We start from the raw sequence: 27,727 nt of genomic DNA on the forward strand, positions 1-27,727 counted from the left end.
TTATCAGGCTAGCAATTAAACATTGCACTTTAGACACCATCAGAAACGCAGCTCATGCATTTCTATTTGGGTTGCAGGCAATGTGTGTGTGATGAAGTGTGTTGACTGGAGGGGGGCCTTTTCTACAAATTTCTTCGGAAAGATAGCAAAGCATTAACCGTTACGGGGTGAATTCACTAATCAGTAGCACCACTGTAGCGTGTGCCGTTTCTGAACAAAACTATGCGCCTTGTTATTCGATCTAACTGCACCAGCTTCTGTACGCGGTGATAGATCATTGCGCCATGCGTATTTAAATGACGCCATTTTCATTATTTATTCGTCAACTCACTTTCTACACAAATGCAGCGCATGATACAACCATACTGACGAATGATGTTGACGGAAAACATGTTTATATTTTAGACCAGATGCTACTATTTTCCTGCTGTGAATGCAGCTAGCTAATATTTTTGATAAGTTCCTGCTGTGAGGATTTTACCGTCTGCTGTGTATCAGCTATTCTCTTGAATTAAGGTGCAAGTAACGTCACTAATAACATGGTAGCCTGATTGATTTTCTTTAAAGAATCAGGTACTAAAATAACGCAATGCGTGCAAATTGCACAACACTTTGTCGGTGTATTGTAAGTAAACTTCTCTAGTCCGCATTCTGCTCCGGTTTGCAGACAGTCTGCATGACCTTTGAGGTCTGAGCGCACTGTCCATTAGGGGTGTGCTATACTGACAACATTAGTTTTTATTAATAATGGTTATTAAACAAGCTTCAACCCTACTCATTCTGAAAATGTACCCCTATATACATTTCTGGAGAGCGTCAAATACATCCCAGAGGGTATGTTTTTTTTAAGTTTTTGTTTTAGTGAATGCACCAGAGGACGCTGTGTACACTTTTTGAGATCTCCAATTTCTCTCGTGAGTGACATTGGCGCCTGCTGTTCTCTCGTAAATTCACCAGAGGCTGCTGTCAACTGACTGACTGACCATTCGACCAACCCTCCTCCTTCACTGAACCAAACTGATCTGAAGCAATCCAGAAAAAGAAAAGCCTTAGTGGTAGCCTGGTTTTCTGATTTTACCACATTCTCACCATGTTATTTACTTCTTTATTTAATATTTTGACTTTTTTTTTGTTTTACATGTTCACTGGGACCATTGCCGGACTCAAAACTTGTCGTCTTGGTCAACTCCGCTCTGCGTTTCAAATCCTCTGACATACATGGCAAGCTACTGGACAAACTGGTAACCATGAAAAAGTCATCCGCATGGAGGTAAAAAGTCAGTCAGTTAGTCAGTTGGGTTCAGGGAAGTGGGAGGGCACTGGCCAATCAGTGGATTTTAAAACTCAGTTGGGTTTAGGTGGGTGGGGTGATCGCTCAGTTGGTCAGGTAGTCAGTCAGTCGACAGCGTGCTCTGGTGCATTTACGTGAGACGAGCAGGAGTGAATGGCACTCGGGTGAGGAATTTAAGATCCAAGAAGTGTACACAGCGGCCTCTGGTGGATTCACGAAAACAAAAACTGCAAAAAAACATACCTTCTGGGACATATTTGGCGCTCGCCAGAAATGTATACAGCGGTACGTATTCAGAATGAGCCTGGGTTGGCATGACTTCTGAGGTCTGCGCACACTTTCCACAAGAGGTGTGTGATACTAACAACATTGGCTTTTTCAAAAATGATTATTAAACAGGATTTTTCTGAATGTTTTTTTTTTTTTATCCTGGAAAACCACCAGTAGACAGCAATTCATTATCTTAATGAGTGATTCAATGATTCATTCATTCATGTAGAAGTTGATCCATTTATAAATTCAGCATATGGTGACCCTTGATTTATATGAATGGATCGCTGAATCATTGACTCTGCGCTGAAATGTTCTGCTTCAGCTCTGTTTTTGGAACTATTTGCGAAAATCAAATCTTAAAAGTATGAAAAAAATATACAGGGATATGTTGCAACATCGGCTCATTCTGAAAACGTGGCCCTATATACATTTCTGGAGATCACGAATTATGTAGCCAGAGAAATGTATGGCTGCATTTTGTCTTGAAAACGAACGATACGCATGATGCCATTCTTTTTCGTGACCGCCTACCTCTGTGTGCAAGGCTTTTTGTCGGTTACCAGTTTGTAGTGGCTTACCGCGTACATTCAAGGATTTGAGACACAGTGAGGAGTTGACCGTGAGGTCTGTGATGATGGGGTTCGAGTCTGGTAAAGAACGATTTCAGAAAGCAGGTAAGACAAAAGCAAAAGCCAAAAAAATAAAACAAAGAAATAAATAACAGGGTAAGAATGTGGTCAAATCTGAAAACAAGGTAAAAATCAGGCTGCCATAAGAGCTTTTGCTGTTCTTGATTGCTTTTGTAAACACTGTCGGTTGGGTTTAGGGAAGTGGGTATGCGGGTCAATCGGTGCTTTTTAAAACACTATCGGTTGAGTTTAGGGAAGGGGATAGGTGGGGTGATCGGTCTGTCGGTTGATCAGTCAGTCAGTCGACAGCGGCTTCTGGTGGATTTACACAAGAACAGCAAGTGCGAATGGCACTCGCAAGAGAAATCTGAGATCTCAAAAAGAGTACACAGCGGCCTCTGCTGGATTCTATAAAACAAAAATTGCAAAAACGTGTACCTCCTGGAACGTAATTGGCGCTTTCCAGAAATCTAAATAGGGCTACGTAATCAGAATGAGTTTGGGTTGGATATATATTTTTCTTTCATAAGCTTAACCATAAGAAAAATCTAATTGTACTAATATGCTACATCTTGCAGTAAATGCTATCAGACTCTTAAAACGTTTTTTTGCTTTCTTCAAACAGCACGACATTCAATAATGTCAGCTAGTACATTGTCAAAATGATGATATCACCCTGGATGATAAATATCGCACACCCCTACTGTCTGTTTGCAGCTCGATTTTTGAGTCCACGTGGACTTGTGCATGTACAGCAGTGCGTGTGCAAATGATTTCAGTGCTCAGTTGTGCGCTAGATGGAGCGGAACACGGAAAATGAAGTATACCTTTAGTGAATTCCCCCTTATGTCTTTTACTCAACAGCTTCCAGGTCGAGTCTTGCACAGCCTCAGGCGAGGAGATTCCTCTCCACACTCTCCCACCCTCGTTCTTACTAAGTAGTTTCTCACACTGTTTATTTTTTTTTATTGACGATTATTTTGATGTTACATCTTAGGGCCTGATGGATCAGCATCGGATGAGGATCCATTTTCCCCATTCTCTCCACAAGGAGATGGGATTTCGTCCGGCACCCCATTGAGGTCAGACTTTGTTGGGGGCTTGTCCTGCATCTGTCCCCCATCCCCTAGTTTTGAAAGCTGAGCCCCGTTCACACATGCACCACCTTCCGATTTACCAAAGTTAAAAAGTTTGCCGGGATTGAAGGACTTGTTGGGTGATTGGGACCTCTCTACCTTCTCCTGGACTGGGGGAGCCACTGACGCACTGGCAGAAGCCATCGCCGCTTCCTTCTTGTTCTCTGGAGACTTCAGGAACTTGAAACTGAGGAAACCTGGTAGCTTAGGTTCGTTCCCTGTGGGTGACTGTGGGGAACGAGCTGTGCCGGAAGAAAACTTATTCTGTAGAGGGATGATCTGCTTCAGTTTCATCACATTGTTGTTGCCAAGAAGCGAGCTGGGCCGCTTGGGTTTCTCTCCGCCAGAAGAGCCTCCTCCGCCCCCTGATCTGGCTTTGCCACTCTGGCTCTTCTCATGGTGGTGGTCACTGCCAGAGGCGTCCGAGCGGCCGTCGTCTCTGTCCCGTCGGGCCTGATACTCGGCCTGCCGCTGCCGCTCCTCCTCCTCACGCTTCCTCCGCTGCTGCTGCTGGAAATGCTGCTGCGCCTGACGCTCGTGCTTCTGAATAAACACATACACACATGTTTAGGTTATTAATTACCATAACTTGGTAACATGGGCGGTCAAGTAACTTGCACACAATTGTAGGCTTGATAATTGTGCAGTATTTGATAAAAGACAGTATTTTAGGTTAATGACGGATAAATCATGACAACAAATTATTACACCAAAGTGGTGTTAGTGAGACCAGCAGGGGGTGATCAACCTGCAGTCTATGTGGGTCCTAACGTCCCAGTATAGTGAAGGGGACTATATACTGCTAAGTGAGCGCCGTCTTTCGGATGAGACGTTAAACCGAGGTCCTGACTCTCTGTGATCGTTAAAAATCACAGAATGTCCTTCGAAAAACAGTAGGGGTTTAACCCCGGCATCCTGGCCAAAGTGGCCTACTGGCCTCTGCCTATCATGGCCTCCTAACCATCCCCATATCATAATTGGCTTCATCACAGGTCTCCTCTCCACCAATCAGCTGGTGTGTGGTGTGCAGTCTGGCGCAATATGGCTGCCATCGTGTCATCCAGGTGGATGCTGCACACTAGTGGTGGATGAGGAGATTTCCTCCATTGTGTAACGTAATTTGAGTGTCTAGAAAAGCGCTATATGAATGTAAGGAATTATTATTAATTATTATTATTATTAAAGTTTAATTAGAACCTCAATAGAAGTTTTGAAAGTAAATATTAAAATTCTATTTGGTACAGACTTATATAAACGGGCTCAATGACCACTAGGCTATTTAAATTGTAAATTGTAATACATTTCTAGTGGTTCCCATGCTAAACACCAGGAAAGGCTATGGTTGGATTATGGTTGGATATGGTTGGGTCAGCTAAGTTATAGTTGGATTATTACCTTGAACGCCTCTTTGCGCTGAAACTCCAGCTTGGCCATTTCTTCTCCTACCCAGCTGGGGATGTCTGGTATTGCCACATGAATGATATACTTTAGAAGTACTGCAAAGTGCTGAGCACATAATGAAAGACATAAAGAAGAACAGAAATCATAGATTATTGTCAATTCCCTCATTTATAGGACAGTTCATTTAATGCAATTATCCTGGAGTCATAAACAAACAAGCATAATATTTTTCTTAGTAATTATGTGTGAAATACGCTAGCAGTTTCTGGGTTAAAAACGTTCTGACTCTAGCACTAAATTCTCTGAGTTGCTTTGTATGATTAGCACTTCTTGTATTGCGTCTTCTTGTTGAATGCCTCCTCAATTGTAAGTAGCTTTAGACAAAATTGCTGCTAAATGACTAAATGTAAATGTAAAATCCTTTTTTAAAATCCTACACGCGTTCTTTAGTGTACAAAACAAAAATGTCACTTGAGGCCAAAACCCTATGAGTGCATGTAAACAAACAGGATTACTCCAATTACTGTTTGTAGATTGTTCCTGCCATTTTCGATACTGATGTCCGTTCAGCTTTTAGGTTTTCTAAAACGTTATTAAAGCACACAAATGTAAAATGTTAATTATTTCCTGTGAGCGTTGAGTTTAGGGCAGTGCTTAATTTGTAAATGAATAATTCCTGGAACAAAACCATTCGGCCAAACTATTTCCGTTTCCTCCGAACATGACGTCATTAAACAGTGATAGCGCAAAGAGAGCATCACATTTCTGAACGGTCTATTAGTATTTTTACCAAAACGTTATAGGTCAGTCATGGATAATAAAAACATGTGGCTACACACATAAATCGTATGAACAATCACTATTCAGTTCACTTCACTTTTATGTGCCAAGTGAAAAACAAATAATCACATGACTCTGTCTAATCTTCAAGAAGAGCCCACAGTTACCTCTACTGTCATGTTTTCTGGCTGACTTTCCTCCATTTGCTTCTGTCTCCTGCTATCCTGATCCATTCACGTCCTTTCATTTTCTCAAGATCTTATTTGATCAGGCTCATTTATCAGATTTACTTGTGGTTTTAAAAAATGTAAATGTGCGTGACTTCCTATTTGCTATTTTGAAAATACCGATATGGAGACGCAGTGGCGCAGTAGGTAGTACTGTCGCCTTATAGCAAGAAGGTCGCTGGTTCCAGCCTCGGCTGGGTCAGTTGGCGTTTCTGAGTGGAGTTTGCATGTTCTCTCTGCGCATACATAGGTTTCTTCCGGGTGCTCCGGTTTCCCCCACAGTCCAAAGACATGCGGTACAGGTGAATTGGGTAGGCTAAATTTTTCGTAATTTATGAGTGTGAATGAGTGTGTGTGGATGTTTCCCAGAGATGGGTTGCACCTGGAAGGGTATCCACAGCGTAAAAATGTGCTGGATAAGTTGGCGGTTCATTCCACTGTGGCGACCCCGGATTAATAATGAATAAAAATATGAATGGAAGAAAGATTAAAAAATCCAGATATTAATTAGGTAGGTCACTATGCTCACTGCGCGCTAAGCAATAGTCGCCAACCAATGACAGTGATTGTAAATATAAGAACGCTGATTGGCTGAAGATATTGTTAAGGCCCAATAGTTAAACGTAACTTTTGCGTTAACTTGCGCATGGTGACTACACATCCACACACCTTTCACTTGCACTCATTCGCATTCTCTCTCATTCCCTCACACACAAACACACACATGTAGGTATTCACCACACATAATAATGCCGGATCTATTAAAATAAATACAGGAATGCAAAGCAGGAATATCTGACATTTTGCGGAACAGGATCTGGCAAGATTTGGCTCAATTAAACACTGGTTTAGGGCTAGGGTTGGGGAAGATAAACAGAATATACACTTAGTATATACAGTAGAAAACACATTAAGTCAATGAGAAGTCCCCATAAAGATAGCTGTACAAACGTGTGTGTGTGTGTGTATGTGTGCACGTACCTCTAGGATGACAATAGAGATTATGGCCATCTCTGGACTAAGCCAGGGAAACAGTCTCTGAAGCTGCCCACACTGACCAATCAGATAGCAGTTCACTATGATGGCAATCAGACCCATGGCTTCCATCACTGTCTGTGCAATGATACAGGACTTTTACATAACCGTATTACATAAAGACACTCCTGGAACAGCATCAAAAGAATACATTTTGTTCTTCAAGAGTATATTAAGGATTTGTTAGAGTAGTCAGTGTTGTCGAACCTGCCATTGTCCGATGCTCGCCACCCTCAGGCCGAACGGTCTCTGTAGGCTGGTGCACAGTTTAAAAGCGTCACTCCGGATCTCGATGATATTGTTGATGAGGGCACACATGGCGGCCAATGGGAAGGCAGAGGAAAAGAGCACCACATATCCAAACTGGACGAACATCTCCTGGTAGTCCTGAAATGTGTCCTGAAAAGCAGTTGACAGAGCTGTTTTAAATGCTTCACGTTATTTTGAAAGTGTCTGTTTGACTGCAGGGAGAGAATAGCAGTAATCTAAATCACACAGACATTGACTGCTTTTCTGATAACACACACAATCAAACGTTTAGTTGGAAACCATTGTGTTTTGTTATGAATGTTGATAGACACTGTAAAGTTTGGAGTTGGTAAGATTTTTAATGTGTTTTTTTAGTCTCATCCTCACAAAAGGCTGTAATTATTTAATCAAAATAATAAAAAAGCACTGTAATATTCATTCATTCATTTTCCGTCAGCTTAGTCCCTTATTTATAAGGGGTCGCCACAGCGGAAAGAACCGCAAACTTATCCAGCATATGTTTTACGCAGCAAATGCCCTTCCAGCAGCAACCCAGTACTGGGAAACACCCATTCACAATCACATTTACACATGCACCCAATTAAGTTCAGGTACAGTAGAAACACGGTAAAAAAAAAAAGTTTTACAGTATTGCTTACAGTAAACTAAATATCCATGAACAAAAAAACAACAGCAAAAAGCCCAGAAAAAATGAGGGGATTAAAAAAAAAGCTTGAAATTAATGTTTCTAATCTGTGAGATCTTCAGGGTTAGGCCACATTTTCATCAACATCCCTCCTCAAAGAGCTTCTTTTACCGTAAGTGTAAATGTAACAGAAAAAAAATAACCCCTGCCCCTGAGTCTACACCAGACATGGAATCAGCTGTGGTTGGACCAGTTTACCCAACATATATCAGCTGTGTGTCAATTATTCAATTGTTTATTTATTATCAGCTGAAGTGGCGACACAGTGGCGCAGTAGCTAGTGCTGTCGCCTCGCAGCAAGAAGGTTGCTCGTTCAAGCCTCGGCTGGGTCAGTTGGCGTTTCTGTGCGGAGTTTGCATGTTCTCCCTGCGTTCGTGTGGGTTTCCTCCGGGTGCTCCGGTTTCCCCCACAGTCCAAACACATGCGGTACAGGTGAATTGGGTAGGCTAAATTGTCCGTAGTGTATGAGTGTGAATGAGTGTGTATGGATGTTTCCCAGAGATGGGTTGCGGCTGGAAGGGCATCCACAGCATAAAAAACGTGCTGATAAGTTGGCGGTTCATTACACTGTGGCGACCCCGGATTAATAAAGGGACTAAGCCAAAAAGAAAATGAATGAATTAACAGACAAATAAATTGTAGGCACCAACAGATGAGTTGTTCAATTTAATGTAATTTTAGTTCGGTTACCATTAGCAATGAAGTCAACCCAAATATTCATAATTAAATAATAACTTGTTATTAATAATTATTAATATTAATAATGTCATGAGCTTAATTCACTACAGTATGGAGAGTGTTCTGACCTGGTACGTTTGCATGCAGCCCTCAACCTCTGCCTGTGTGAGTGTGTTGGTTTCTTGCTCCTCAGGAGGATCCATCCACGAATCTCTCTTGGTCTTGCTGTCAGCTCTCTCTAAGCTGCGTCCCCTCTTCCTGAGCTTTACCGAGGAGCTGTTCTCCACTCCAGTCGGCAGCGGCTCTGCTGCCAGCTCCTTCATCTCCGGAGCCCCGTTTTCATCCTCATCATCACACATCTCGAAAACCGATGCAGGATCCATGCCCCTCTCCACCATGGTGGGACTCCCCTCCTCCAGGAAGCTGTCGTCCACTGGGCTGACGCAGCTCGCAGACTTGCGCTCCACCTTCTCGATGAAGCTGACCTTGCGTAGCTTCAGGCCGCAGTCAATGAGGCTCTCGGATTCGTTTTCTTCTTCGCTGTGCCTCTCCCCGTGTTCCTCCTCCATGTCTTCATCCGGGACGCCGCAGCCACCGTTCAGACACTTGCGTTCTCGTCTATCTTGGTGTCCCTCCTCACCCATCTGTGGACCTCGCAGACCTGGCCCGAGCACTGTTGGGTCGCTGGGTGAGACCTGTGCTCGTCCTGCTGCGAGACGACCATATTTGAGCAGTGCCGACACCAGCAGCTCCCAAACGGCCCTCAGCGTCAGCTCACCCAATCGGTGCCGCTCCGCCAGGTAGGGCTGCAGGACTTCCTTCATGTTCTGCACAAACTGCCGGATAATCAGCAGCGTGGCCAGCATCTGCAGGAGTATGGACACCACAAAGTTACATTCTCACTATCTAAACGGCTGATAATTGATATTCAGTTGTCAGAATTATTCGCCCTCCTGTGTTTTTTATTTTTTTTTCTCTTTTAAATATTTCCCAAATGACGTTTGACAGAGCAAGACATTTTTCACAGTATGTCTGATAATATTTTTGCTCCTGGAGAAAGTCTTATTTGTTTTATTTCGGCTAGAATAAAAGCAGTTTTTTTATTTTTTAAACACCATTTTAAGGCAATATTACAACCCGGGCTCATTGCTCATTCTGCGGACCGCGATTTACGTCCAGGGAGGTACGTATTCGAGCGTTTTTTTTGTTTTCGCGGATCCGCGAGAGGCCTATGTGCGCGCTTTTTTGTGTCTCAGGCGGGCGGGCGCCTCTCAGGAGCGCGCGGCGTTCGCGCCCGCGCCGTTCTCGCGCGAAAAACCACCGGATCGAAAAAAAAAAAAAAAAAGCAAAAGCCCTCGTCTTCGATTTCGACTGCGTTTTCGGATCCCGCCGCATTCTCGCCCTTATTTTCCGGATTCCGTTTTTCGTCTTACCTGATTTCCGGAACCCGCTGTTCCCCGGACTCGATCCCGGTCGTCTAATGCGGCCAGCTCCGGCTCCTCCTTCTCCGGGGCCTCTGCTCCGCCGACGCAACGCTGTGAGCTAGGCGGACAAACTGATTGCGTCGGGAAAGCCATCCACTCGGAGGCGAGCCGTCGGCCAGCGAGCGCGAAGAGGAGGGGCGGAGCGGCGCCACACCGCCCCGCAGCGTTCGCTCGAAAAAACCCAAACGCGGCCTTTACGTACCTCCGGCCACGTAAATCGCGGTTTCCAGAAACGTCCGCGGGGCTACGTTTCCAGAATGAGCTTGGGTTGCAATATTATTAGCCCCTTTAAGCTATATATTTTTTCGATAATCTACAGCAGGGATTCATAAAATTTTTTATTCCGGGACCCCCTAGGCAAGTAATTCAATCTCAAGACCCACCATAATATTTTAATATGGAAGAATGGGTAAAAAAAAATGTATCCATTCAAAGCAGTCAAAAATATATGGTGTGTGGCTTTTTGGATTTTGCGATTTGCTATGCACAAAATGAGGCTCGAAGTGCTTTTTGTGATATGCTGGCTGTAACTGTGATCATTTTTTTGTTGAAAAAGATACTCTTTTTTTTTTTTAGAAGAGAATATGATCAACCTTTGATCAAGCCCCGTCACATCACAGTAAAATCCACTGCTAGTGTATAGTCATGAGAAACTAAATCGCTTTTTGATGGACTACTACAAGCTGGAAAAACGTCAGATAAATATGCCAATGCAATTAACGTTATAGCTGAATAGATCTAATATTTACACATTTGCTTGAGGAAGGAATGATGGGGGTAGTTACATTACTATTACTATTTTCCATAACATCTATGCCCTTCCATAACATTAGCTGACGTTAAAACTAACAGATAGCACTATAGCTATTTATTGATTAGCAATCTGTCAACGTTGGGATGTAAAAAATATGGGACAACAAATAGCTTCAAATGATAGAAAACATAGCAAACACTAGATATAGATATTGACAATAAAATAAAAGGTTTAGCCTATTAAAATCAATGGCCTATCCAGAAATTAAATAAAGCTATAAAATCTATTTCACTTTTAATTGTATTTGCATATTGATTAAAGTTACTATAGTTATTTAGTGAAGAGCAGCTAGTGAATCGCTCTTTGTGTTTTTTGATAACAGAGGTGTTCATGTAAGAATGCACAGATCTATAATGAAGCAATCGAGTACTTTAGTAACTGTTTGTGCTCATTTAATAGAAAATTAGTAGTGTTTAAAATAAAACACGCAGGACGGAGCAAAAAATAAAAATAAAACGAAAAAAAATAAGCACTTTTCCGACGGTCACTTACTGAGAGCTCTGCTCTGCGCGAGCTCTCCCGGCCAAACGCAGATTGCGAGGACTCAAACGGAGCAGTAATGTCGAGCGAAAAAAAGAAAAAGACAGCTGTGAAACATAACCAGTTTTGTCTTTTTGTAATAAACACACTTTAGATATTTTTAGGGTAAGAGGTTTTTGAGTTATTGCCGTCAATCGTACTGGTCTTGATTCACCGCAATGTAAATATAGATGCGGTCAGCTACGTCACGTTGCGCGACCCACCTTTGTTCACTGTGCGACCCACAGTTTGAAAACCCCTGATCTACAGAACAAACCATCATTATACAATGACTTGCCTAATTATCCTAACCTGCCTAGTTAACCTAATTAGCCTAGTTAAGCCTTTAAATGTCACTTTAAGCTAAATACTAGCATCTTGAGAAATATCTATTATTTACTGTCATCATGGCGAAGATAAAATAAATGAGTTATTAGAGATGAGTTATTGAAACTATTATGTTTAGAAATGTGCTGAAAAAAAATCTGCTCTCCGTTAAACAGAAATTGGGGGAAAAAGTAAACAAGGGGTCTAATAATTCAGGGGGGCTAATAATTCTGACTTCAACTGTATATATAAATATTTAAAAATGTTGGTTCATTCATATATAAGGGAATATACATTTTCTTTGCATAAGTGTTCACCTGGTCCTGTCAGGGACTCTCACCTCTTTCAGACGCTCCATGTCTTTGAGGTAGAATCCAATGTAGAAAAGGCTGAGATAAGAATTTACAAACTGAAACTGAGAAAGAGAGCGAATAAGTAAAGTGTATTTTCACAACAATTATAGGAAATGGTTGAAGATTATGAGAAAAAGGCTGGTCATTTGTAACATTTTTGAGCTAAAAAATGAATTCGACAAAATGTATATAAATATTTGTTCACAAAAACCATGAGAACTTACAAGAACCATTTTGATGATGAGATTTTTCTCATAGGCACTCTGAAGTCTGTAGTTTTCTGTGGGAAGCAGAAGAGTCAGTCATTAGTATTCACCTCACAGAGGCCAAACAACTAGCCAGTGTTTAGCTTCTTTCTCTTCCTCACTCCTCTGTTTAGCTTCTGGGGGTCTAAATTCTGAAAATCCAGACCACTATCAAATTCAGCTGTCTTAATTTCTAACTTCTTAACTGTTAAACAATAATATTGAACTTCATTCATTCATTTTCTTGTCGGCTTAGTCCCTTTATTAATCTGGGGTCGCCACAACGGAATGAACCGCCAACTTATCCAGCAAGTTTTTTACGCAGCGGATGCCAAACCCAACTCTGGGAAACATCCACACACACATTCCCACCCACACACTCCTACACTACGGACAATTTAGCCTTAATATTGAACTTAATAATTACTATTAATTCTTAACTGTACACATTGCGATATTATAATATTACTTGGAATTAGACCACACTGTATATACTGTATCTGTTTGCCCCTCTCAGATTGGGGAACCCCTGCTATAGGTCACTGTAAGGAAAGGAGAAAGTGAATATAAACTTCAGTGCTGAACATACTGTGACTCACCCATGTCATTTAGCCAGCAGGCGATCTTTCTGTACACCTCATCACACGCCGTCACAGTGATGGCCAACATGATTTTAGGGATGAATCTTGCTACTCGTGGAAGCTCCTTAATCCCCATCACGAATTCCTGCCAAACATCTCTTCATATCAGATCACATTTTACATTACTACTTTCTAAATGTTTGCACTCAATAATATGTAAACTGATATTATTATTTATATATCATATGATGAAATATCATATGAATCATATATTGTTTAGATTATTATGATCATCTTTTTCACCTGCAAGGACCACTTGCATTGTGACCTCTAGTATTTTCTTGCTTAATAATCCAGACATGAAGCAAAGGGGTCTTTTTTCACCTTACAGCAGGTTTGGACTGCTGCTTGCCATATATGTAAATAATTTATATGCAATTTGAGTTGGTCTAAGCTGTAAAATACTATTATCTCATTAACAGTATACAAATATCTGCATAAGCGGTCGTATGACACTATTAATTAAGACATTAAGACATCATTATCAACAAAAAAACAACCTCAGAAAAAAAAAAGATCAGTCTGAAAAAAGCCTTTTAGAGTATAGTTTAATGAGGGCAAAGAGCTTAGAATCACCAAGAGGCGAAACTCTAGTGTGATTTGGGTAATAGCCACAAGATGGCGCGGCGGCCATTTTGGATTGAAAGTTCCAATAGAACAACAGCATATTATAAGTGTAAAATAAACTATTAAAAGTGCGGATGATTGTGATAGTAAGTGTTGTATTGTCGTATGTCAGTTTGTATCTCAGCTTTAATGCGCTTTTTAAAAAATAAACAAAAAACTAAGCAGCTGCTTGCTATCGCGACAGCAATAAGATCCAATGGACAGCCGATCGCTTTCACTCCAAAATGGCGGAATCTGGGGCTGTTGCTGGCCGCTGCTGTTGCAATGGAACGTTCTATTGAGTGTCGCCTCTCGGTCATTCTAAGCTCTTTGATGAAGGTGGTTAATGTAGAATGTTTCTATGGGCATTTTTTAAAATCAGCCTAACAATAGAAAGTTACAACATGTTGTAAAATATGTATACGAACGTATTAGACTACTTTAAGACATGTATATGTCACCTTATCTCCTACATATATATCTGGTCATCATTCCTTTAAAGTGGTCATGAACTGAAAAGTCAAGTTTTACTTGAGCTTTTGATATATGAGAGGTCAATGTACTAAAAGAATATCCTGTATATTTCAGACCTCATGCCTCATTGTTACTGAAACAGCTTTTACTGACACCAGGTCGAGAAAATGCAAGATCCTTTCAGATTTACCAATCTATGATGTCACAAGAAATTAAAACACCACTTCCACCAAGAACAGCAATTATTTTGTAACTCCGCCCACTAAAAGTACTCTGTGTCTGATCACGCGTACTATTCAGACACATGATCTAACTAGGGCACAACATCATAAGATGTTAATATTAGGTTAGATTTAGGTCGTGATGACCAAAAGGCGACCAAAGTTCAATGTCTAGCCAGCGTCCAAGGACAACATTATTTTGACATCAAAAGAAATTGATATTTATTCAGGTCAGGTATGGCAACCAAAATCCAACGTCTGGTAGCATTTACACCACATCAAGCTGTAAGATCATTAGACGTTGATGTTTGGTTGTTTTTAGGTTGCGTTGGAAAATTATCAAAATTGTTGGGTTCTGATGGAATATGACCAGCTAAAACCAGCTTGACCAGCCTAGCCAGGCTGGGAGCCCAGCCAAAACCAGTCATGTCCAGCTTAAACCAGGCTGGTCAAGCTGGTTTTAGCAGGATTTAGCTGGTTATTTTCCAGCCTGACCAGCTAAGATCAGGCTGGAAATGGCTGGAAACCAGCCTGGAAATGGGCAAAACCCCTCTAAAACCAGGCTGGTCAACCAGCTAAAACCAGCCAACCAGCCTAAGCTGGTTTAATCTGGATTTTTCAGCAGGGAGTGCATGACCACTTTAATATTGGACCTTTTTTCAGTGCTGTGTTTTTTAAAAATCTTTTTGAGTACAAATATTCTATGTAGTCTCTAAATTAATACAAAGTAATGAAATCTGCATGCACAATAATCAGGAATATGTTAGAGCGTGTAACTTACCTGAAGCTCAAAGCAGACGAGCATGGCCAGAAATACAAAGCAAAGGCATAAAATACAGACAGGAAAGCTGACCAGCCACCTGAACACTCTCCTCCTCCACGGTGGGTAATAAAACTCTTCACAGCCCGTCACTGGACTGCACCTCTTCACACCCTGACCCAGAGGCAAAAGAAAGATGGAAATGGTTTTAAGAGAAGTTTAAATGACGTGTTTCAGATGTATCGTCCACCTTCCCCTCACCCTGAACTGAGGTCTGGGCTCTTCCAGTGACTCTGCAGGGGTGTTCAGCGTTCCCCACTTATACGCCAGCTCTGCTCCTCTGCGTTTCCAGCGCTCCAGGAACAACGTGGCCCACACCACATTAAAGAGAGCAAACACCACACAACAGATATCCCTGCTGGTCTGAGAGGATTACATGAAAAATCAAGCACGGGACATGAACAATAGTAGACTCTAATATGAAGATATCATTCCATAAATTATTAAATGATTGATTCACCCAAAATTAAAGTTCGGTTATTCAATACTCACCCTCATGTTGTTCCAATCCCGAGACCTTCATTTAGTTTCAGAACACAAATTAAGATATTTTACAACACCAAATCAGATAAAGTTGGGATAGTAATGAAAAGTATACAGAATAAAAATACAAGTAGTGATTTTTACCTCATGATTTGTATTGTTTTTTTTGGGGGGTTTTTTCGAAATAAACATGTATTAACAATTTTGTTTCTTGCAACCCAAGAAATACTTGAAATACTGATTCATCTGACCACAGTACATAATACCCGTCAACACTGGGATGTAAAAATAAGGAATAAATAAAATATTCTATTCTTATTTAAAACTTGGCAAATGAGGGCGAGGCAGTGGCGCAGTAGGTAGTGCTGGCAAGAAGGTTGCTGGTTCGAACCTCGGCTCAGTTGGCGTTTCTGTGTGGAGTTTGCATGTTCTCCCTGCGTTCGGGTGGTTTCCTCCGGGTGCTCCAGTTTCCCCCACAGTCCAAAGACATGCGGTACAGGTGAATTGGGTAGGCTAAATTGACCGTAGTGTATGAGTGTGGGTGTGAATGTGAGTGTGGATGTTTCCCAGAGATGGGTTGCAGCTGGAAGGGCATCCGCTGCGTAAAAACTTGCTGGATAAGTTGGCGGTTCATTTCCCGGATTAATAAAGGGACCGACAAGAAAATGAATGACTGAATGAATGAACTTGGCAAATGATAATAATTGATATACTGTTTATCTGGGAATGAAGTTTGAAGTGTGAACATAGATAGTCATTGTGTAGTTATTCATGGATAAAAAAATGAAAATGAGAGTGGCTGTCTGACTAATGACGCATTGTGATTGACTATGGGATAAAAGCGTGGAAGTGAGAGGAATGTGTTACACACTGAGGAAGGCATTGTGCCGAAACGTTTGTGTCTTTAAATCACCCGAAGAATGTAAGACGAAAAAATAAAAACAGTACGAAGCAATTACTTGATAAGTGTGAATCATTACCTTTTAGAATAATAACATTGACAAGACGGACGCACCGAAGAAGTTTCTTAAAAACCGCAAGCGCACAGGGCAAACTTCAGTAACTAAACTCATTTAAAACAAAATAAAAAAAACACACCAAGATCGACATGTTTAGATATTAGTATTATTATTATTATTATGTGTATATGTCTGTTCAAATACACACAGCAAACGGTTTGGGAAACAGCGTCTATTTATCACTATCTGACAGTGTCGCATCGCTACATAAACTGACTGACTGACCGACTGTTTTGAGGATTGCATAGGAGGAGCAACTGCGCTTGGAAAGGAAAGGGAATCCTGCCGTTTTTAGATTTAATTCAAAGTGTTTTCATGCCTACATAAAATGATCACACAGAACAGATTCACATTTAAGAGCAAGGGGTGCCCCCTGGTGGTTCGGTGGTGTGGGTTGCATAAAGGGAGGATCGGCTCTTTAATGTTTATTGCCACCCTTCATAAAAAGATTAAAAATACAAGAGAAATACAGGAAAGTAACTCTACAGGATGATAGCAGGATACAATTGTAAAATACAAGAGAATCCCGGGTAAAACGGGAGGGTTGACAAGTACGCAGTACATGTTTCCACTGTGTGATGGTCCATCCCAGATGGCTCAGAGCCCAGAGAAGTCGACGACACTTCTGGACACTGTTAACATAGGGCTTCCTTTTGGCATAGAACACAACTGGCATTTGTGTATGTAACTACGTATTGTGGTACTTGACAGGTTTGCCAAAGTGGTCCTGAGCCCATGTGGTGATATCGCTTATAGGTAAATGAGGATTCTTGAGGGATCAGAGATCACTGTTGTTTAGCTTAGACTTGCGTCCTTGTCCTTTTGAAATTCCTAAAATCACTACTTGCTTTTTTTATTTGCGTTTTCCATACTGTCCCAACTTTTCTGCTTTTGGGTTGTAGATTAAATCTGAGATGCCTCTGATCCCTCCAAGGGATGGTTCATATATGTTCAAAGTGCAAAAAAGTAACCAAAAACTTCGTCAAACATTCCATGTAACTTCAGTCGATTAAATGTAATCATACAAAGCTTCAAAAGCACTGAAAACGCATACACAAAAACATAAAATGGCTTTGTTCACCAATCTCTTCTACATCAGGTCAGGGTGAACATTTACTACAAACAATATAATGATTGCATGTTGATCTGCTGGCCATAACAGCAAATACATTGTATTACCCTTAGTAAACATGTGCACCCTGATGTGGGAAATAAGATTGTTGGTGCACAAAAGTGTTTTTGGAGCTTTGTATGATTACAGTTGAACCACTGAAGTACAACATATTGCTATAAGAAGCAGCAGCACAACATGCAATTGTCGTATATTATGTAGTAAAAATGCACCTTGATCTGATGTGGAAGGCATTGGTTAACAAAGTTGTTTTTCGAAGGGTTTTTTTGTGCTCAGCAGTGTTCTTGGAGCTTTGCATGATTCCAGATGAACCACAGAAGTAACACCGAATGTTTTGACAATGTTTTTGGTTGCTTTTCTGGACTTCTGAATGTCAAGACTTTCTGTTTATTAGGGCTGTGCGATATGGGCAAAAGAAACCAATCACGATTTTCTTGAATGATATTGCGGTTTCGGTTTTAGTCCCGATTTTGACACACACAGACGTTTTACGGTATGAATCTAAAACATATTTCCAAAGGAAAACAATTCGATTAATTAATCTGTATAAAAAAAACCTGAAACATGTCTCTAAAACAGACATAAGACAAGAAATAACCCTGTACAAGTTTAACAAATTGTCTCTAGAGCAGACTTATGGCAAAACAAATAAATACGCTAAGTGTGTTTGTAAACTCAAGTAAGGCTACGATGTTCTGCTTGACCACATATCAGAAGTAGTTGCGTGAACTTTTCAACATGTCCACAGACAAAAATCATGCTGTAAGACAATTTGGAAATCATGCATGTTCAAATCACCATTTTGATATGATTTCAATTAATCACACAACCCTACTGTCTATGGAGGATGAGGGAGCTCTCTAATTTCATCTAAAATATCTTAATTTGTGCTCTGAAAATGAATGAAGGTCTCAGAGGATTGGAACGACATGAGGATGAGTAATTAAAAACTCGAAACTCCAATATGATAGCATATAAATGACAGTTTACTGATCCAGTACCTGGTCTGATTCTGTAAGCATCCACAATACAAAGCCAATAACGGCTGGATACAACATGGAAGTAGTGTAGAAACCCAACCAAGCGAAGTACATGGCGATCTTCACTCCAAAATAATCACAAATATCATCTGACAGAGAAAAAAAAAAGAACACACAGACTCAGAACCCAAGTTGGGCTGCTCTTCAGCCACTAATCAATAAAGCTGGTAATGAAAGTAATCAACAATGATTAGTTTACTGATTAGGGTAAACACTATACAAGATAACAGGTGTGGCAGAGCAACAAGATGCAAAATCAATCTAAATTCAAAGCCAATAATATGAGCATGTGGGCGGGCTACCTCTCTTCAATTCAATTCAATTCAATTCAATTCAATTCAATTCAATTCAATTCAATTCAATTCAATTCAATTCAAGTTTATTTGTGTAGCATTTTTTATAATAATTATTGTTTCAAAGCAGCTTTACAAAAGGTGCACATTGCTGCATTACAATTAAATTAAGTTAAAGTTATAATCAAATATAAGTTATTATATACAGACATAGTTAACCTGCAATCTTAAAGCAGATAGGTGTTGTCTATGTGTAAATGTTTAATGAAGTGTATTTGTGTATTAATGCATCAACTCTGGTTAAGACATAGGGCCCTATCATACACCTGGCGCAAGGCGTGGCGCAATAGTCTTTTGCTAGTTTCAGCTTGGCGCAAGAGTCGTTTTGAGGCGTTGCGCTACGCTGTTTAAATAGTAAATGCATTAGCGCTCATATGTGCGCCCATAGGCGTTCTGGTCTAAAAAGGAAGGCGTTCTGAGGCGGACCGCTGGCGCGTTGCTATTTTGAGAAACTAAAATAGATTTTTCATTAGACCAAAACTAACCCGGTCTAAACTCCGGCGCAGAGTTGCGCCTCGCTTACACACTGCTTAATACGCAAAAGAGAGCAATAGGCAAATATCTTTACATATGAAAAAATTTTAAAATTAAGGATATATATAGGATATAATAAGAATAGATATAGAATATAAATATAAAGGATTAAAATATTACAAGACATATTATTTTCTAGCCTACATAAATATGAAAAATCACTGCTTTTTGAGCACACTTTGTTATTGTTGTTCATTTATTCGTTTGCTGGAAATTAGAACTGAATTTAGAAATAGTTTTGAAACGAATATTTGCGCTTAACAAACGCAATTAATTATTTATAGACTTGATGTCTGTGCATAAAGGTTTCCCTATCCAAGAGCGAAAGTGAAAGTAGATCCATTATCTCTCATTCTCACGCAGTAGATGCTCTGTTTATCAGTTTTCTGTTAAAAAACTGTGAACTGTTTGCTTGTGAAATGCTCATTTTTTCCACTTACACTTACTTTGCGTCCTGTAAATAGCGAATTTGCTCTTGGCGTGACGCAGCTGGCTCTTAAAGGGAATATGAGATGAGACTCTGATTGGTTTATTCTCAAAACACACCTATAACATATTGAGAAAATAAACTCAACCCTTTTAGACCATGTGCCACGGCGCAAAGCGGATTTTCCCGTCCGTAAATTAGCAAAAATGCGCCCTGAAAGCGTTTGCGCCCTGCGCTTTGCGCTCTGCGCATGGACCGTCAAAATAAAGCCCATAGTGTTAAGCTGCTTTAAGCACTTTTTTTAAGAAAAACCAGCAAATAGTAATGCTGATATTAAAAAAACCATTGACCCATTAAAAACTACTAACCCAGAGGCTGTTTTTCACACACAGCCTGCACCCATGACTTCATCAGCTGCCCCAGAATCCTCTGCTCGTGAAGCGGGAAGACTTGCTGGATCACACCTCGCGCCCTCAGCTCAGGAACTGGAACATACACACACAGTGCACGCTCACTAACACACACACACAACATGAACAGGTATTCAAAACTCCGGTAAAAAACTCTCCCTCGTAGAAACCTTTCACTACATCTGATACATGAGGATGAGTGACATATACATACATACAGGCCACGGGTACAGACCAGGCACACACTTCTCAGGGCTTTCAGGAAATCTAAAGAAAGGAACTCACTGATTGGTTGCCCTTCCAGGAAGTGAATGTTGTGAAGGGCCTCCCCGTGTTTTGCTCTGAGATTGTCCAGCCAGTATTTGATTATGCTTTGCCGCTCCTGTGATATGGAAAACACTGCGCATTAATCTGTAACAATGCTCGCATGAAATAAATTCATTTCAGAGTCAGAAAAGCATTGGTTAAATAAAACAGCTCTACTGACAAACTCATCCCTCAGTTTATAGCCTAAAACAAGGGTTTACAGTTATGGGCTTACAATGAAAATCTAGGGGGCCTTTAAAGTGGACCTATCATGCACATTTTTAAAGGTTTTTACAATGTCTCTGATGTCTCTAGAGTGTGTATGTTAAGTTTCAACTCAAAATGCAGCACAAATAATATTTTATAACTCTTTGAAACTGCCCCTTTAAGACTTTGATCATAAATGTGTCATTTTGGTGGCTGTCGCTTTAAATTCAAATGAGATTGTGCTCTTTTGAAAAGAGGGCGGAGCTACAAATGTGTGTGTCAGCAAAGTGGCTGGTTCAAAAACAAAGCTGACGTCTTATGCTAATGAGGAGGAGATCATCTCTAATGGGCGGGGCTTACCCCCTCTGATGACACCAAGCGGCAACCTCACGCTCTCCCTCGTGAAGCAAATATGGAAGTAACTGAAACTGCAATTTATCAAAATTACGCTAGGCCTGGCTCCGAAATAGAGCACATTTCTGTTGACCCTAATCTTAAAACGGCCAACTTTACAGCAGAAAAAAGGTGTTTACAGCCTGGTACAAAAAATTTCAGTGTGTATAGCTATTATTACACTTCACGACAAATGTGAGGGAGTGAATTTTTTTAGAACTCATCCGTTCCATTTATATTAAGTCTGCATAACTGATTGAGTGACAGCTAGGTCTTGTTAGTCGCCATCACATCACCTCATCTGATTCCGGCTGATTGGCTGCTGAGCTTGGCATATACGTTGTATTATTGTTGTGTTTAATGTGGCTTTATGCTGCGTTCACACCAGATGCGGAAAAAGCATCAAGTGATTTACATGTTAAGTCAATACAAAGGCATGAATAGACATCCTGTGGCGCGATATGTGTGAATGAGGCAGCGTGGATGATGTGATTCGCACGAATAAAGCGGCGCGAATTGAGCGTTTTGCACAATTGATACAATTGTGTATTGCATGGTTTGCGCAAACCGCTCAAATTCAAAAATCTGAACTTCAGTAGACATTTGTGCCTCGTTAACCAATCAGGAGCCTCCTTTTGTGGGGGCGTGATTATGATGTAGCGCCTGTGAGTACCGGGGGGAAAATCCTCCTGCCGACACCGACAACAGTTTATCAAACTGGGCTCGGCTCAGTCGGAAGCACCGCTGAAAGCTTCCATCCTCCAAGTATTGTTTCTGGAGGAGTTGATGAACTCACAGAGCTGGCTGCACCTCTGAAAGGATCTAGTGGACTCCACGATCTCTACGGCTCCAAACGTATCTACGCTGTTTTTCAGCCTTCACAAAGCACATAAACACGGTTATTCTTTTAATAAAATCCATGTTAACCATTTAACAAAGCTAGAGTCACCAGGCAGACAGAAGCCCTGCCCATGACGTGAATCCGTGTCTGTTGTGAAGTGAATTTGCCGTACGAATGAAGCGAGTAAACTCAAAAAGTTCATGCGTCTATTTATAAGTGAATAGCGCGATTTATCTGTCTAGAGTGAACAGAGCATAACACAGTCAATTGCCTTTTGGGATTCATTCATTCATTCATTTTCTTGTCGGCTTAGTCCCTTTATTAATCCGGGGTCGCCACATCGGAATGAACCGCCAACTTATCCAGCAAGTTTTTACACAGTGAATGCCTGGGAAACATCCACACACACTACGAACAATTTAGCCTACCCAATTCACCTGTACTGCATGTCTTTGGACTGTGTGGGAAACTGGACCACCCGGTGGAAACCCACGTGAAGGCAGGGAGAACATGCAAACTCCACACAGAAACACCAACTGTGCCGAGGTTCGAACCAGCGACCTTCTTGCTGTGAGGCGACAGCACTACCTACTGCGCCACTGCCTCGCCCCCTTTTGGGATCATTTCTTACAATTATCAGATAATATGGCATGCTGTGTGCACTTAATTGTGCTCACAAACCATTCAAGTTGCCTCCATTTTCCAGGTGAGTAAAGTTATATACTTATATACCATCTCTATAAATGTATTCGTCTTATTTAAGATCATTTATTGATCATTCATTAATTTTCTGTTTGGCTTAGTCCCTTTATTAATCTGGGGTCGTCACAGCAGAATGAACCACCAACTTATCAAGCATATGTTTTATGCAGCGGATGCCCTTCCAGCTAGCCGGGCTTCCAGCTAACTCTATCAAACCTCTTCAGCTCTTTCAGAACGCAGCAGCACGAGTGGTCTTTAATGAACCTAAACGAGCACATGTCACTCCGCTGCTCATCCGTTTGCACTGGCTGCCAGTTGCTGCTCGCATCAAATTCAAAGATTTGATGTTTGCTTACGAAGCGACTTCTGGCTTTGCTCCTTCTTATCTACTCTCACTGCAGATTTATGTGCCCTCCAGAAACTTGCGTTCTGTGAATGAACGTCGCCTCGTGGTTCCATCCCAAAGAGGGAAGAAATCACTTTCCCGAACTCTCGCGCTCAATCTGCCCAGTTGGTGGAATGAACTCACTAACTGCATCAGAACGGCAGAGTCACTTGCTGTTTTCAAGAAACGACTAAAAACTCAACTATTTAGTCTCCACTTTCCTTCCTAATCTGCAATTGCCTCTCTGGCTCCACTGCTAACTGTGTTAAAGAAAAAAATAAATAAATTACTAATGTTCTGCGTCTTACACTTTACATACCTGAAACTTGCCTACAGCACTTATCAATTGTTGCTCTTATAGTTGTGTAAATTGCTTCCTTGTCCTCATTTGTAAGTCGCTTTGGATAAAAGCGTCTGCTAAATGACTAAATGTAAATGTAAGCTGCAACCCATCTCTGGGAAACATCCATACACACTTATTCACAAACATTCACTACGGACGATTTAGCCTACCAAATTCACCAATACCACATGTTTTTGGACTGTGGGGGAAACCAGAGCACCAGGAGTAAACACACGTGAACACAGGGAGAACATGCAAACTCCACACAGAAATGCCAACTGACCCAGCCGAGGCTCAGACTAGCGACCTTCCTGCTGTGAGGCGATCAATGCTACCCACTGCGCCACTGCGACGCCCATAATTTACTGGTCATTGTTGCATATAAGCGAAGTCAAAACATTTAAGCTTAGTGAAGGACCTGTGAGGTGAAGAAACAGAGTTCACTCTCGATGTTCTCGTAGATGTAATCTTCCTCACAGGAGAAACTGCGAGAGCCGCCGCCAAACTCTGGCTTCACAGCTTTCTGAAGTCCCATCTCCTCAGCCCCTCGCAAAAGACTAAACACAACACAAAACATACATTAGAGGCAGCCTCAGATTAAGGCTGATAAGCATACATATACGAAAAAGACAACATATATTACACTGAAAAAGATTATTCAGAAATTATTCCTTGGATTTACCCAATTTTTTTACGTTAAGTGGCTGTAAACTATTTATTTGGGCTAAATTTAAACAAACAAATTAAGTAGAATTTTATTAAATTTAATTTGTTTGTTTAAACTCAACACAAATAAATTGCTTGCAACAGTTTTGCAGACATAATTTTTTTGAGTGTACAAAACAGCATATTTTTGTACACTATCATTGCAAAGTCTGAAGCCAGTATGATTGTGTTTTATGATATGATTGTTTTGTTTTTTTCAATAATTGTTAATTAATTATTTGTATGTTTTTGAGCATTAAATCGACATATTAGTAGTACTTCTGAAGAGTAATAGCTGCTAAAAACTTAGCTTTGCCACACAGGACTACATTATGCTTAATGCAATTCCAATAGAAATCATTTTATTTAACTGTATTTCTCAATATTAATGTTTAGATATACAATTGAAGTCAGAATTATTAGCCCCCCTGATTTATTAGACCCCCTGTTTATTTTTTCCCCAATTTCTGTTTACTGGAGAGCAGATATTTTCAACATATTTCTAAACATAACAGTTTTAATAACTCATTTCTAATAACTGATTTATTTTATCTTTGCCATGATGACAGTAAATAATATTTAACTAAATATTTTTTTAGACACTTCTATACAGCTTACAGTGACATTTAAAGGCTTAACTAGGTTAATTAGGTTAACTAGGCAAGTTAGGGTAATTAGGTATGCTACCCACATAGCAAAATTTCTCTGGCTCAGCTCTGGCCCACACAATCAGGTTTTGCTTGGCCCACATGCCGCAGTGAATTACGGTACATGACTGGACCAAATCTGGCTTCCAGACAAGGGCCAAACACAGACCATATCTGGGCCAAGTCTCAGCCAAGTTAATAACTCTTAACTGGGCCTGAACTGGGCCAGATAGGTTGGTGTGTCACGATTGCAATGAAATTGACAAACCCATGGAGTGATGCGCTTTAGGCACACTATGGGCACGCTCTTTCTCAAAGTGACCTGATTGGTAGAATTTTTTTTCTTTACTCAAAAATGATTTTAGTGTATTTTAAATGTGGGTCAAGACTGGCCAAACTCAAATGGCCCACTTATCACATTTTTAAATCTGGGCCAAATACTACGTTTTTCATCTGGCCCAAATCTTGTGTGCCGCCTTAAAGACAATGCCACCTCTGCCAAACCCAGGCCATGTTTGGCCCACATGCTGTATGCCAGTGCCGGATGAATGTCTGCTGTGCCAGCTTTTTGCCAAATCTGGGCCAGAATTCTTTGCTACTAGGGATATTGTATATTGATGGTTTGTTCTGTAGACTATCAGAAAAAAATATATAGCCCAAAGGGGCCTAAAAATAATTGTCCCTAAAATGGTGTTTAAAAAATTAAAAACTGCTTTTATTCTAGCCGAAATAAAACAAATAAGACTTTCTCCAGAAGAAAAAATACTAACAGACATACTATGGAAATTTCCTTGCTCTGTTAAACATCATTTGGGAAATATTTAAAAAAAAATAAACAAAACTCAAAGGAGGGCTAATAATTCTGACTTCAACTGTATCTTTAATCAGATGCATCTTGTGACAGACTTCTGCCCCCTGAGCTCCCATGAGGCCCTCGATTTCTTGTTTAGAGGCTCATTTTGGAACTTAACAATAAACATCAAACTAGCATTTGATTGCCTTTCATGTCTTATCCCAAGTCGGGTTGTATGATAATTACATTAAAGGGAGAGGTCACCCAAAAATGACAATGCATTCACTATTTACTCAGCCTCAAGTGGTTTTGTATCACATTCTGTTGAACACAAAAAAGATATTTCAAAGAAAGCTGAAAACATGCAACCATTGACATGCAAAGTAAAACAAAGAAATACTATTGAAAGTCAGTGGTTGCATGTTTTCCGCATTTTTCTAAATATCTTCCACGGGTTTGGCTAGTTAATCTGATAGGTTTTTTGGATGAACTCCCCCTTTAAAATGACCTCAAGTAAGCACACATAAAAGACAGATAAATCAGTTTCCCTCCAATCCCCTCTTACTTTTCATATGTGGCGGTGACAAAGAAGGCGTACATTCGGGTGTGTTTGTGATGCCGGATCTGGATAATGAGTTCTGGGATGCCGAGCCGTATGTGGTTCAGGAGCCAGAGCAGCGTGTGGTCATCTGTGGTGTCTGCATGGAGACCAATATAAACACCTTTGTCTTTGAGGTAACACACATCATTCATACTTTCAGATACACCCGTGAAAAATACAGCAAAAAATCATCCTGAACTTACATATACTGCTTCAGGCTGCTTTCAACCAGCATCCTATCTAGCAATTTAAGGTTTTAAAAAAGGTTTCCTTACACCGTTTCCTAACTACACGCACTGCAGCACTTCTGTCATCAATTACACTATACACACATACTGTATGTGATGAAAGGGATGTCCAGAGGGGACACCGCACAATATTTGACTCTACAAGTTTAATTAAAATATCAAAACATGAGCAGCAGGTTATAGTGAGAGGATACAACACTAAACTTGGTTAAGGTATTTTTTAACAAAAAAGAAACAGCTATCACAGAATATGGGTTTTATTTTACTATTAAACATTATAGAGAATAAAACATACACAGAAATCAAAGTTTCCATGAGTGAGCTTTAAATAAATGATGAAGATTATTTTCCAAGATTGGAAGTAATAATTGATGGCAATCTGTTTCTTTAAAGGGATAGTTCACCCAAATATTCAAATTCAACATTTACCACACCAGGCTCATTTTAAAAACACATCCCATATACATTTCTGGAGATCGCCAAATACATCCCAGGAGCTACATTCATTCATTCATTCCTTTTCTTGTCAGCTTAGTCCCTTTATTAACCACAGCGGAATGAACCGCCAACTTATCCAGCAAGTATTTATGCAGCGGATGCCCTTCCAGCCACAACCCATCTCTGGCAAACATTCACACACACACTCATACACTATGGACAATTTAGCCTACAAAATTCACCTGTACCACGTCTTTGGACTATGGGGGAAACCGGAGCACCCGGAGGAAACCCACCCGAATGCAGGGAGACCATGCAAACTCCACACAGATACGCCAACTGAGCCGAGGTTCAAACCAGCCACCCAGCGACCTTCTTGCTGTCAGGCGACAGCACTACCTACTGCGTCGCCAAATTCAATTCAATTAATTCGCACGTCAAATTAGATTCATTTGTGTGTAAACTTTTCTTCATTCGCACGTCATATTCGATTTATTCGTGCGTCAAAATCAATTTATTTTCATGTCAAATTTGTTTTATTTGCGCATCAAATTAGCTTCATTCGCTTGACAAATTCGCTTCATTAACGCATCAAATTTGCTTCATTTGTGCGTCAAATTCAATTTATTCACATGTCTGCTTCATTTGTGCGTCAAATACGCTTCATTCATGTGTCTAATTTGCTTAATTTGTGCATCAAATTTGTTTCATTCATGCATTAAATTCGCTTCATTTGCGTGTCAAATTTGCCTCATCCGCGTGTCAAAAATCTCTTAATTTTGCAGGTCAAATTCGCTTCATTCGCACGTCA

General features: G+C 40.6%; 1 protein-coding gene across 2 annotated transcripts in view; it reads right to left on the reverse strand.

Annotated features, from left to right (window-relative positions):
• Positions 1 to 3,147: 3,147 nt before the first annotated feature.
• The window catches only part of ano8b (anoctamin 8b), a 40,691-nt gene continuing 16,111 nt past the window's right edge, over positions 3,148 to 27,727 (reverse strand). Inside the window, exons 10-24 of one of the 2 annotated variants that reach the window (XM_686156.11) lie at positions 26,195 to 26,327; positions 23,903 to 24,041; positions 20,593 to 20,689; positions 20,266 to 20,382; positions 18,545 to 18,672; positions 15,111 to 15,272; positions 14,871 to 15,023; positions 12,747 to 12,873; positions 12,127 to 12,182; positions 11,890 to 11,964; positions 8,534 to 9,271; positions 6,980 to 7,171; positions 6,719 to 6,850; positions 4,725 to 4,835; positions 3,148 to 3,872 (exon numbers count right to left, since the gene is read on the reverse strand). In XM_686156.11, coding sequence (XP_691248.6) covers positions 3,180 to 3,872; positions 4,725 to 4,835; positions 6,719 to 6,850; positions 6,980 to 7,171; positions 8,534 to 9,271; positions 11,890 to 11,964; positions 12,127 to 12,182; positions 12,747 to 12,873; positions 14,871 to 15,023; positions 15,111 to 15,272; positions 18,545 to 18,672; positions 20,266 to 20,382; positions 20,593 to 20,689; positions 23,903 to 24,041; positions 26,195 to 26,327 — 3,053 coding nt within the window. In that variant the 3' untranslated portion in view covers positions 3,148 to 3,179. Of the gene's footprint in view, positions 3,873 to 4,724; positions 4,836 to 6,718; positions 6,851 to 6,979; positions 7,172 to 8,533; positions 9,272 to 11,889; positions 11,965 to 12,126; positions 12,183 to 12,746; positions 12,874 to 14,870; positions 15,024 to 15,110; positions 15,273 to 18,544; positions 18,673 to 20,265; positions 20,412 to 20,592; positions 20,690 to 23,902; positions 24,042 to 26,194; positions 26,328 to 27,727 lie in introns of both variants that reach the window. The other variant, XM_073916267.1, reaches the window with a different exon arrangement.

The sequence above is a fragment of the Danio rerio genome, chromosome 11 (assembly GCF_049306965.1).
Source record: "Danio rerio strain Tuebingen ecotype United States chromosome 11, GRCz12tu, whole genome shotgun sequence".
NCBI lineage: Eukaryota > Metazoa > Chordata > Actinopteri > Cypriniformes > Danionidae > Danio > Danio rerio.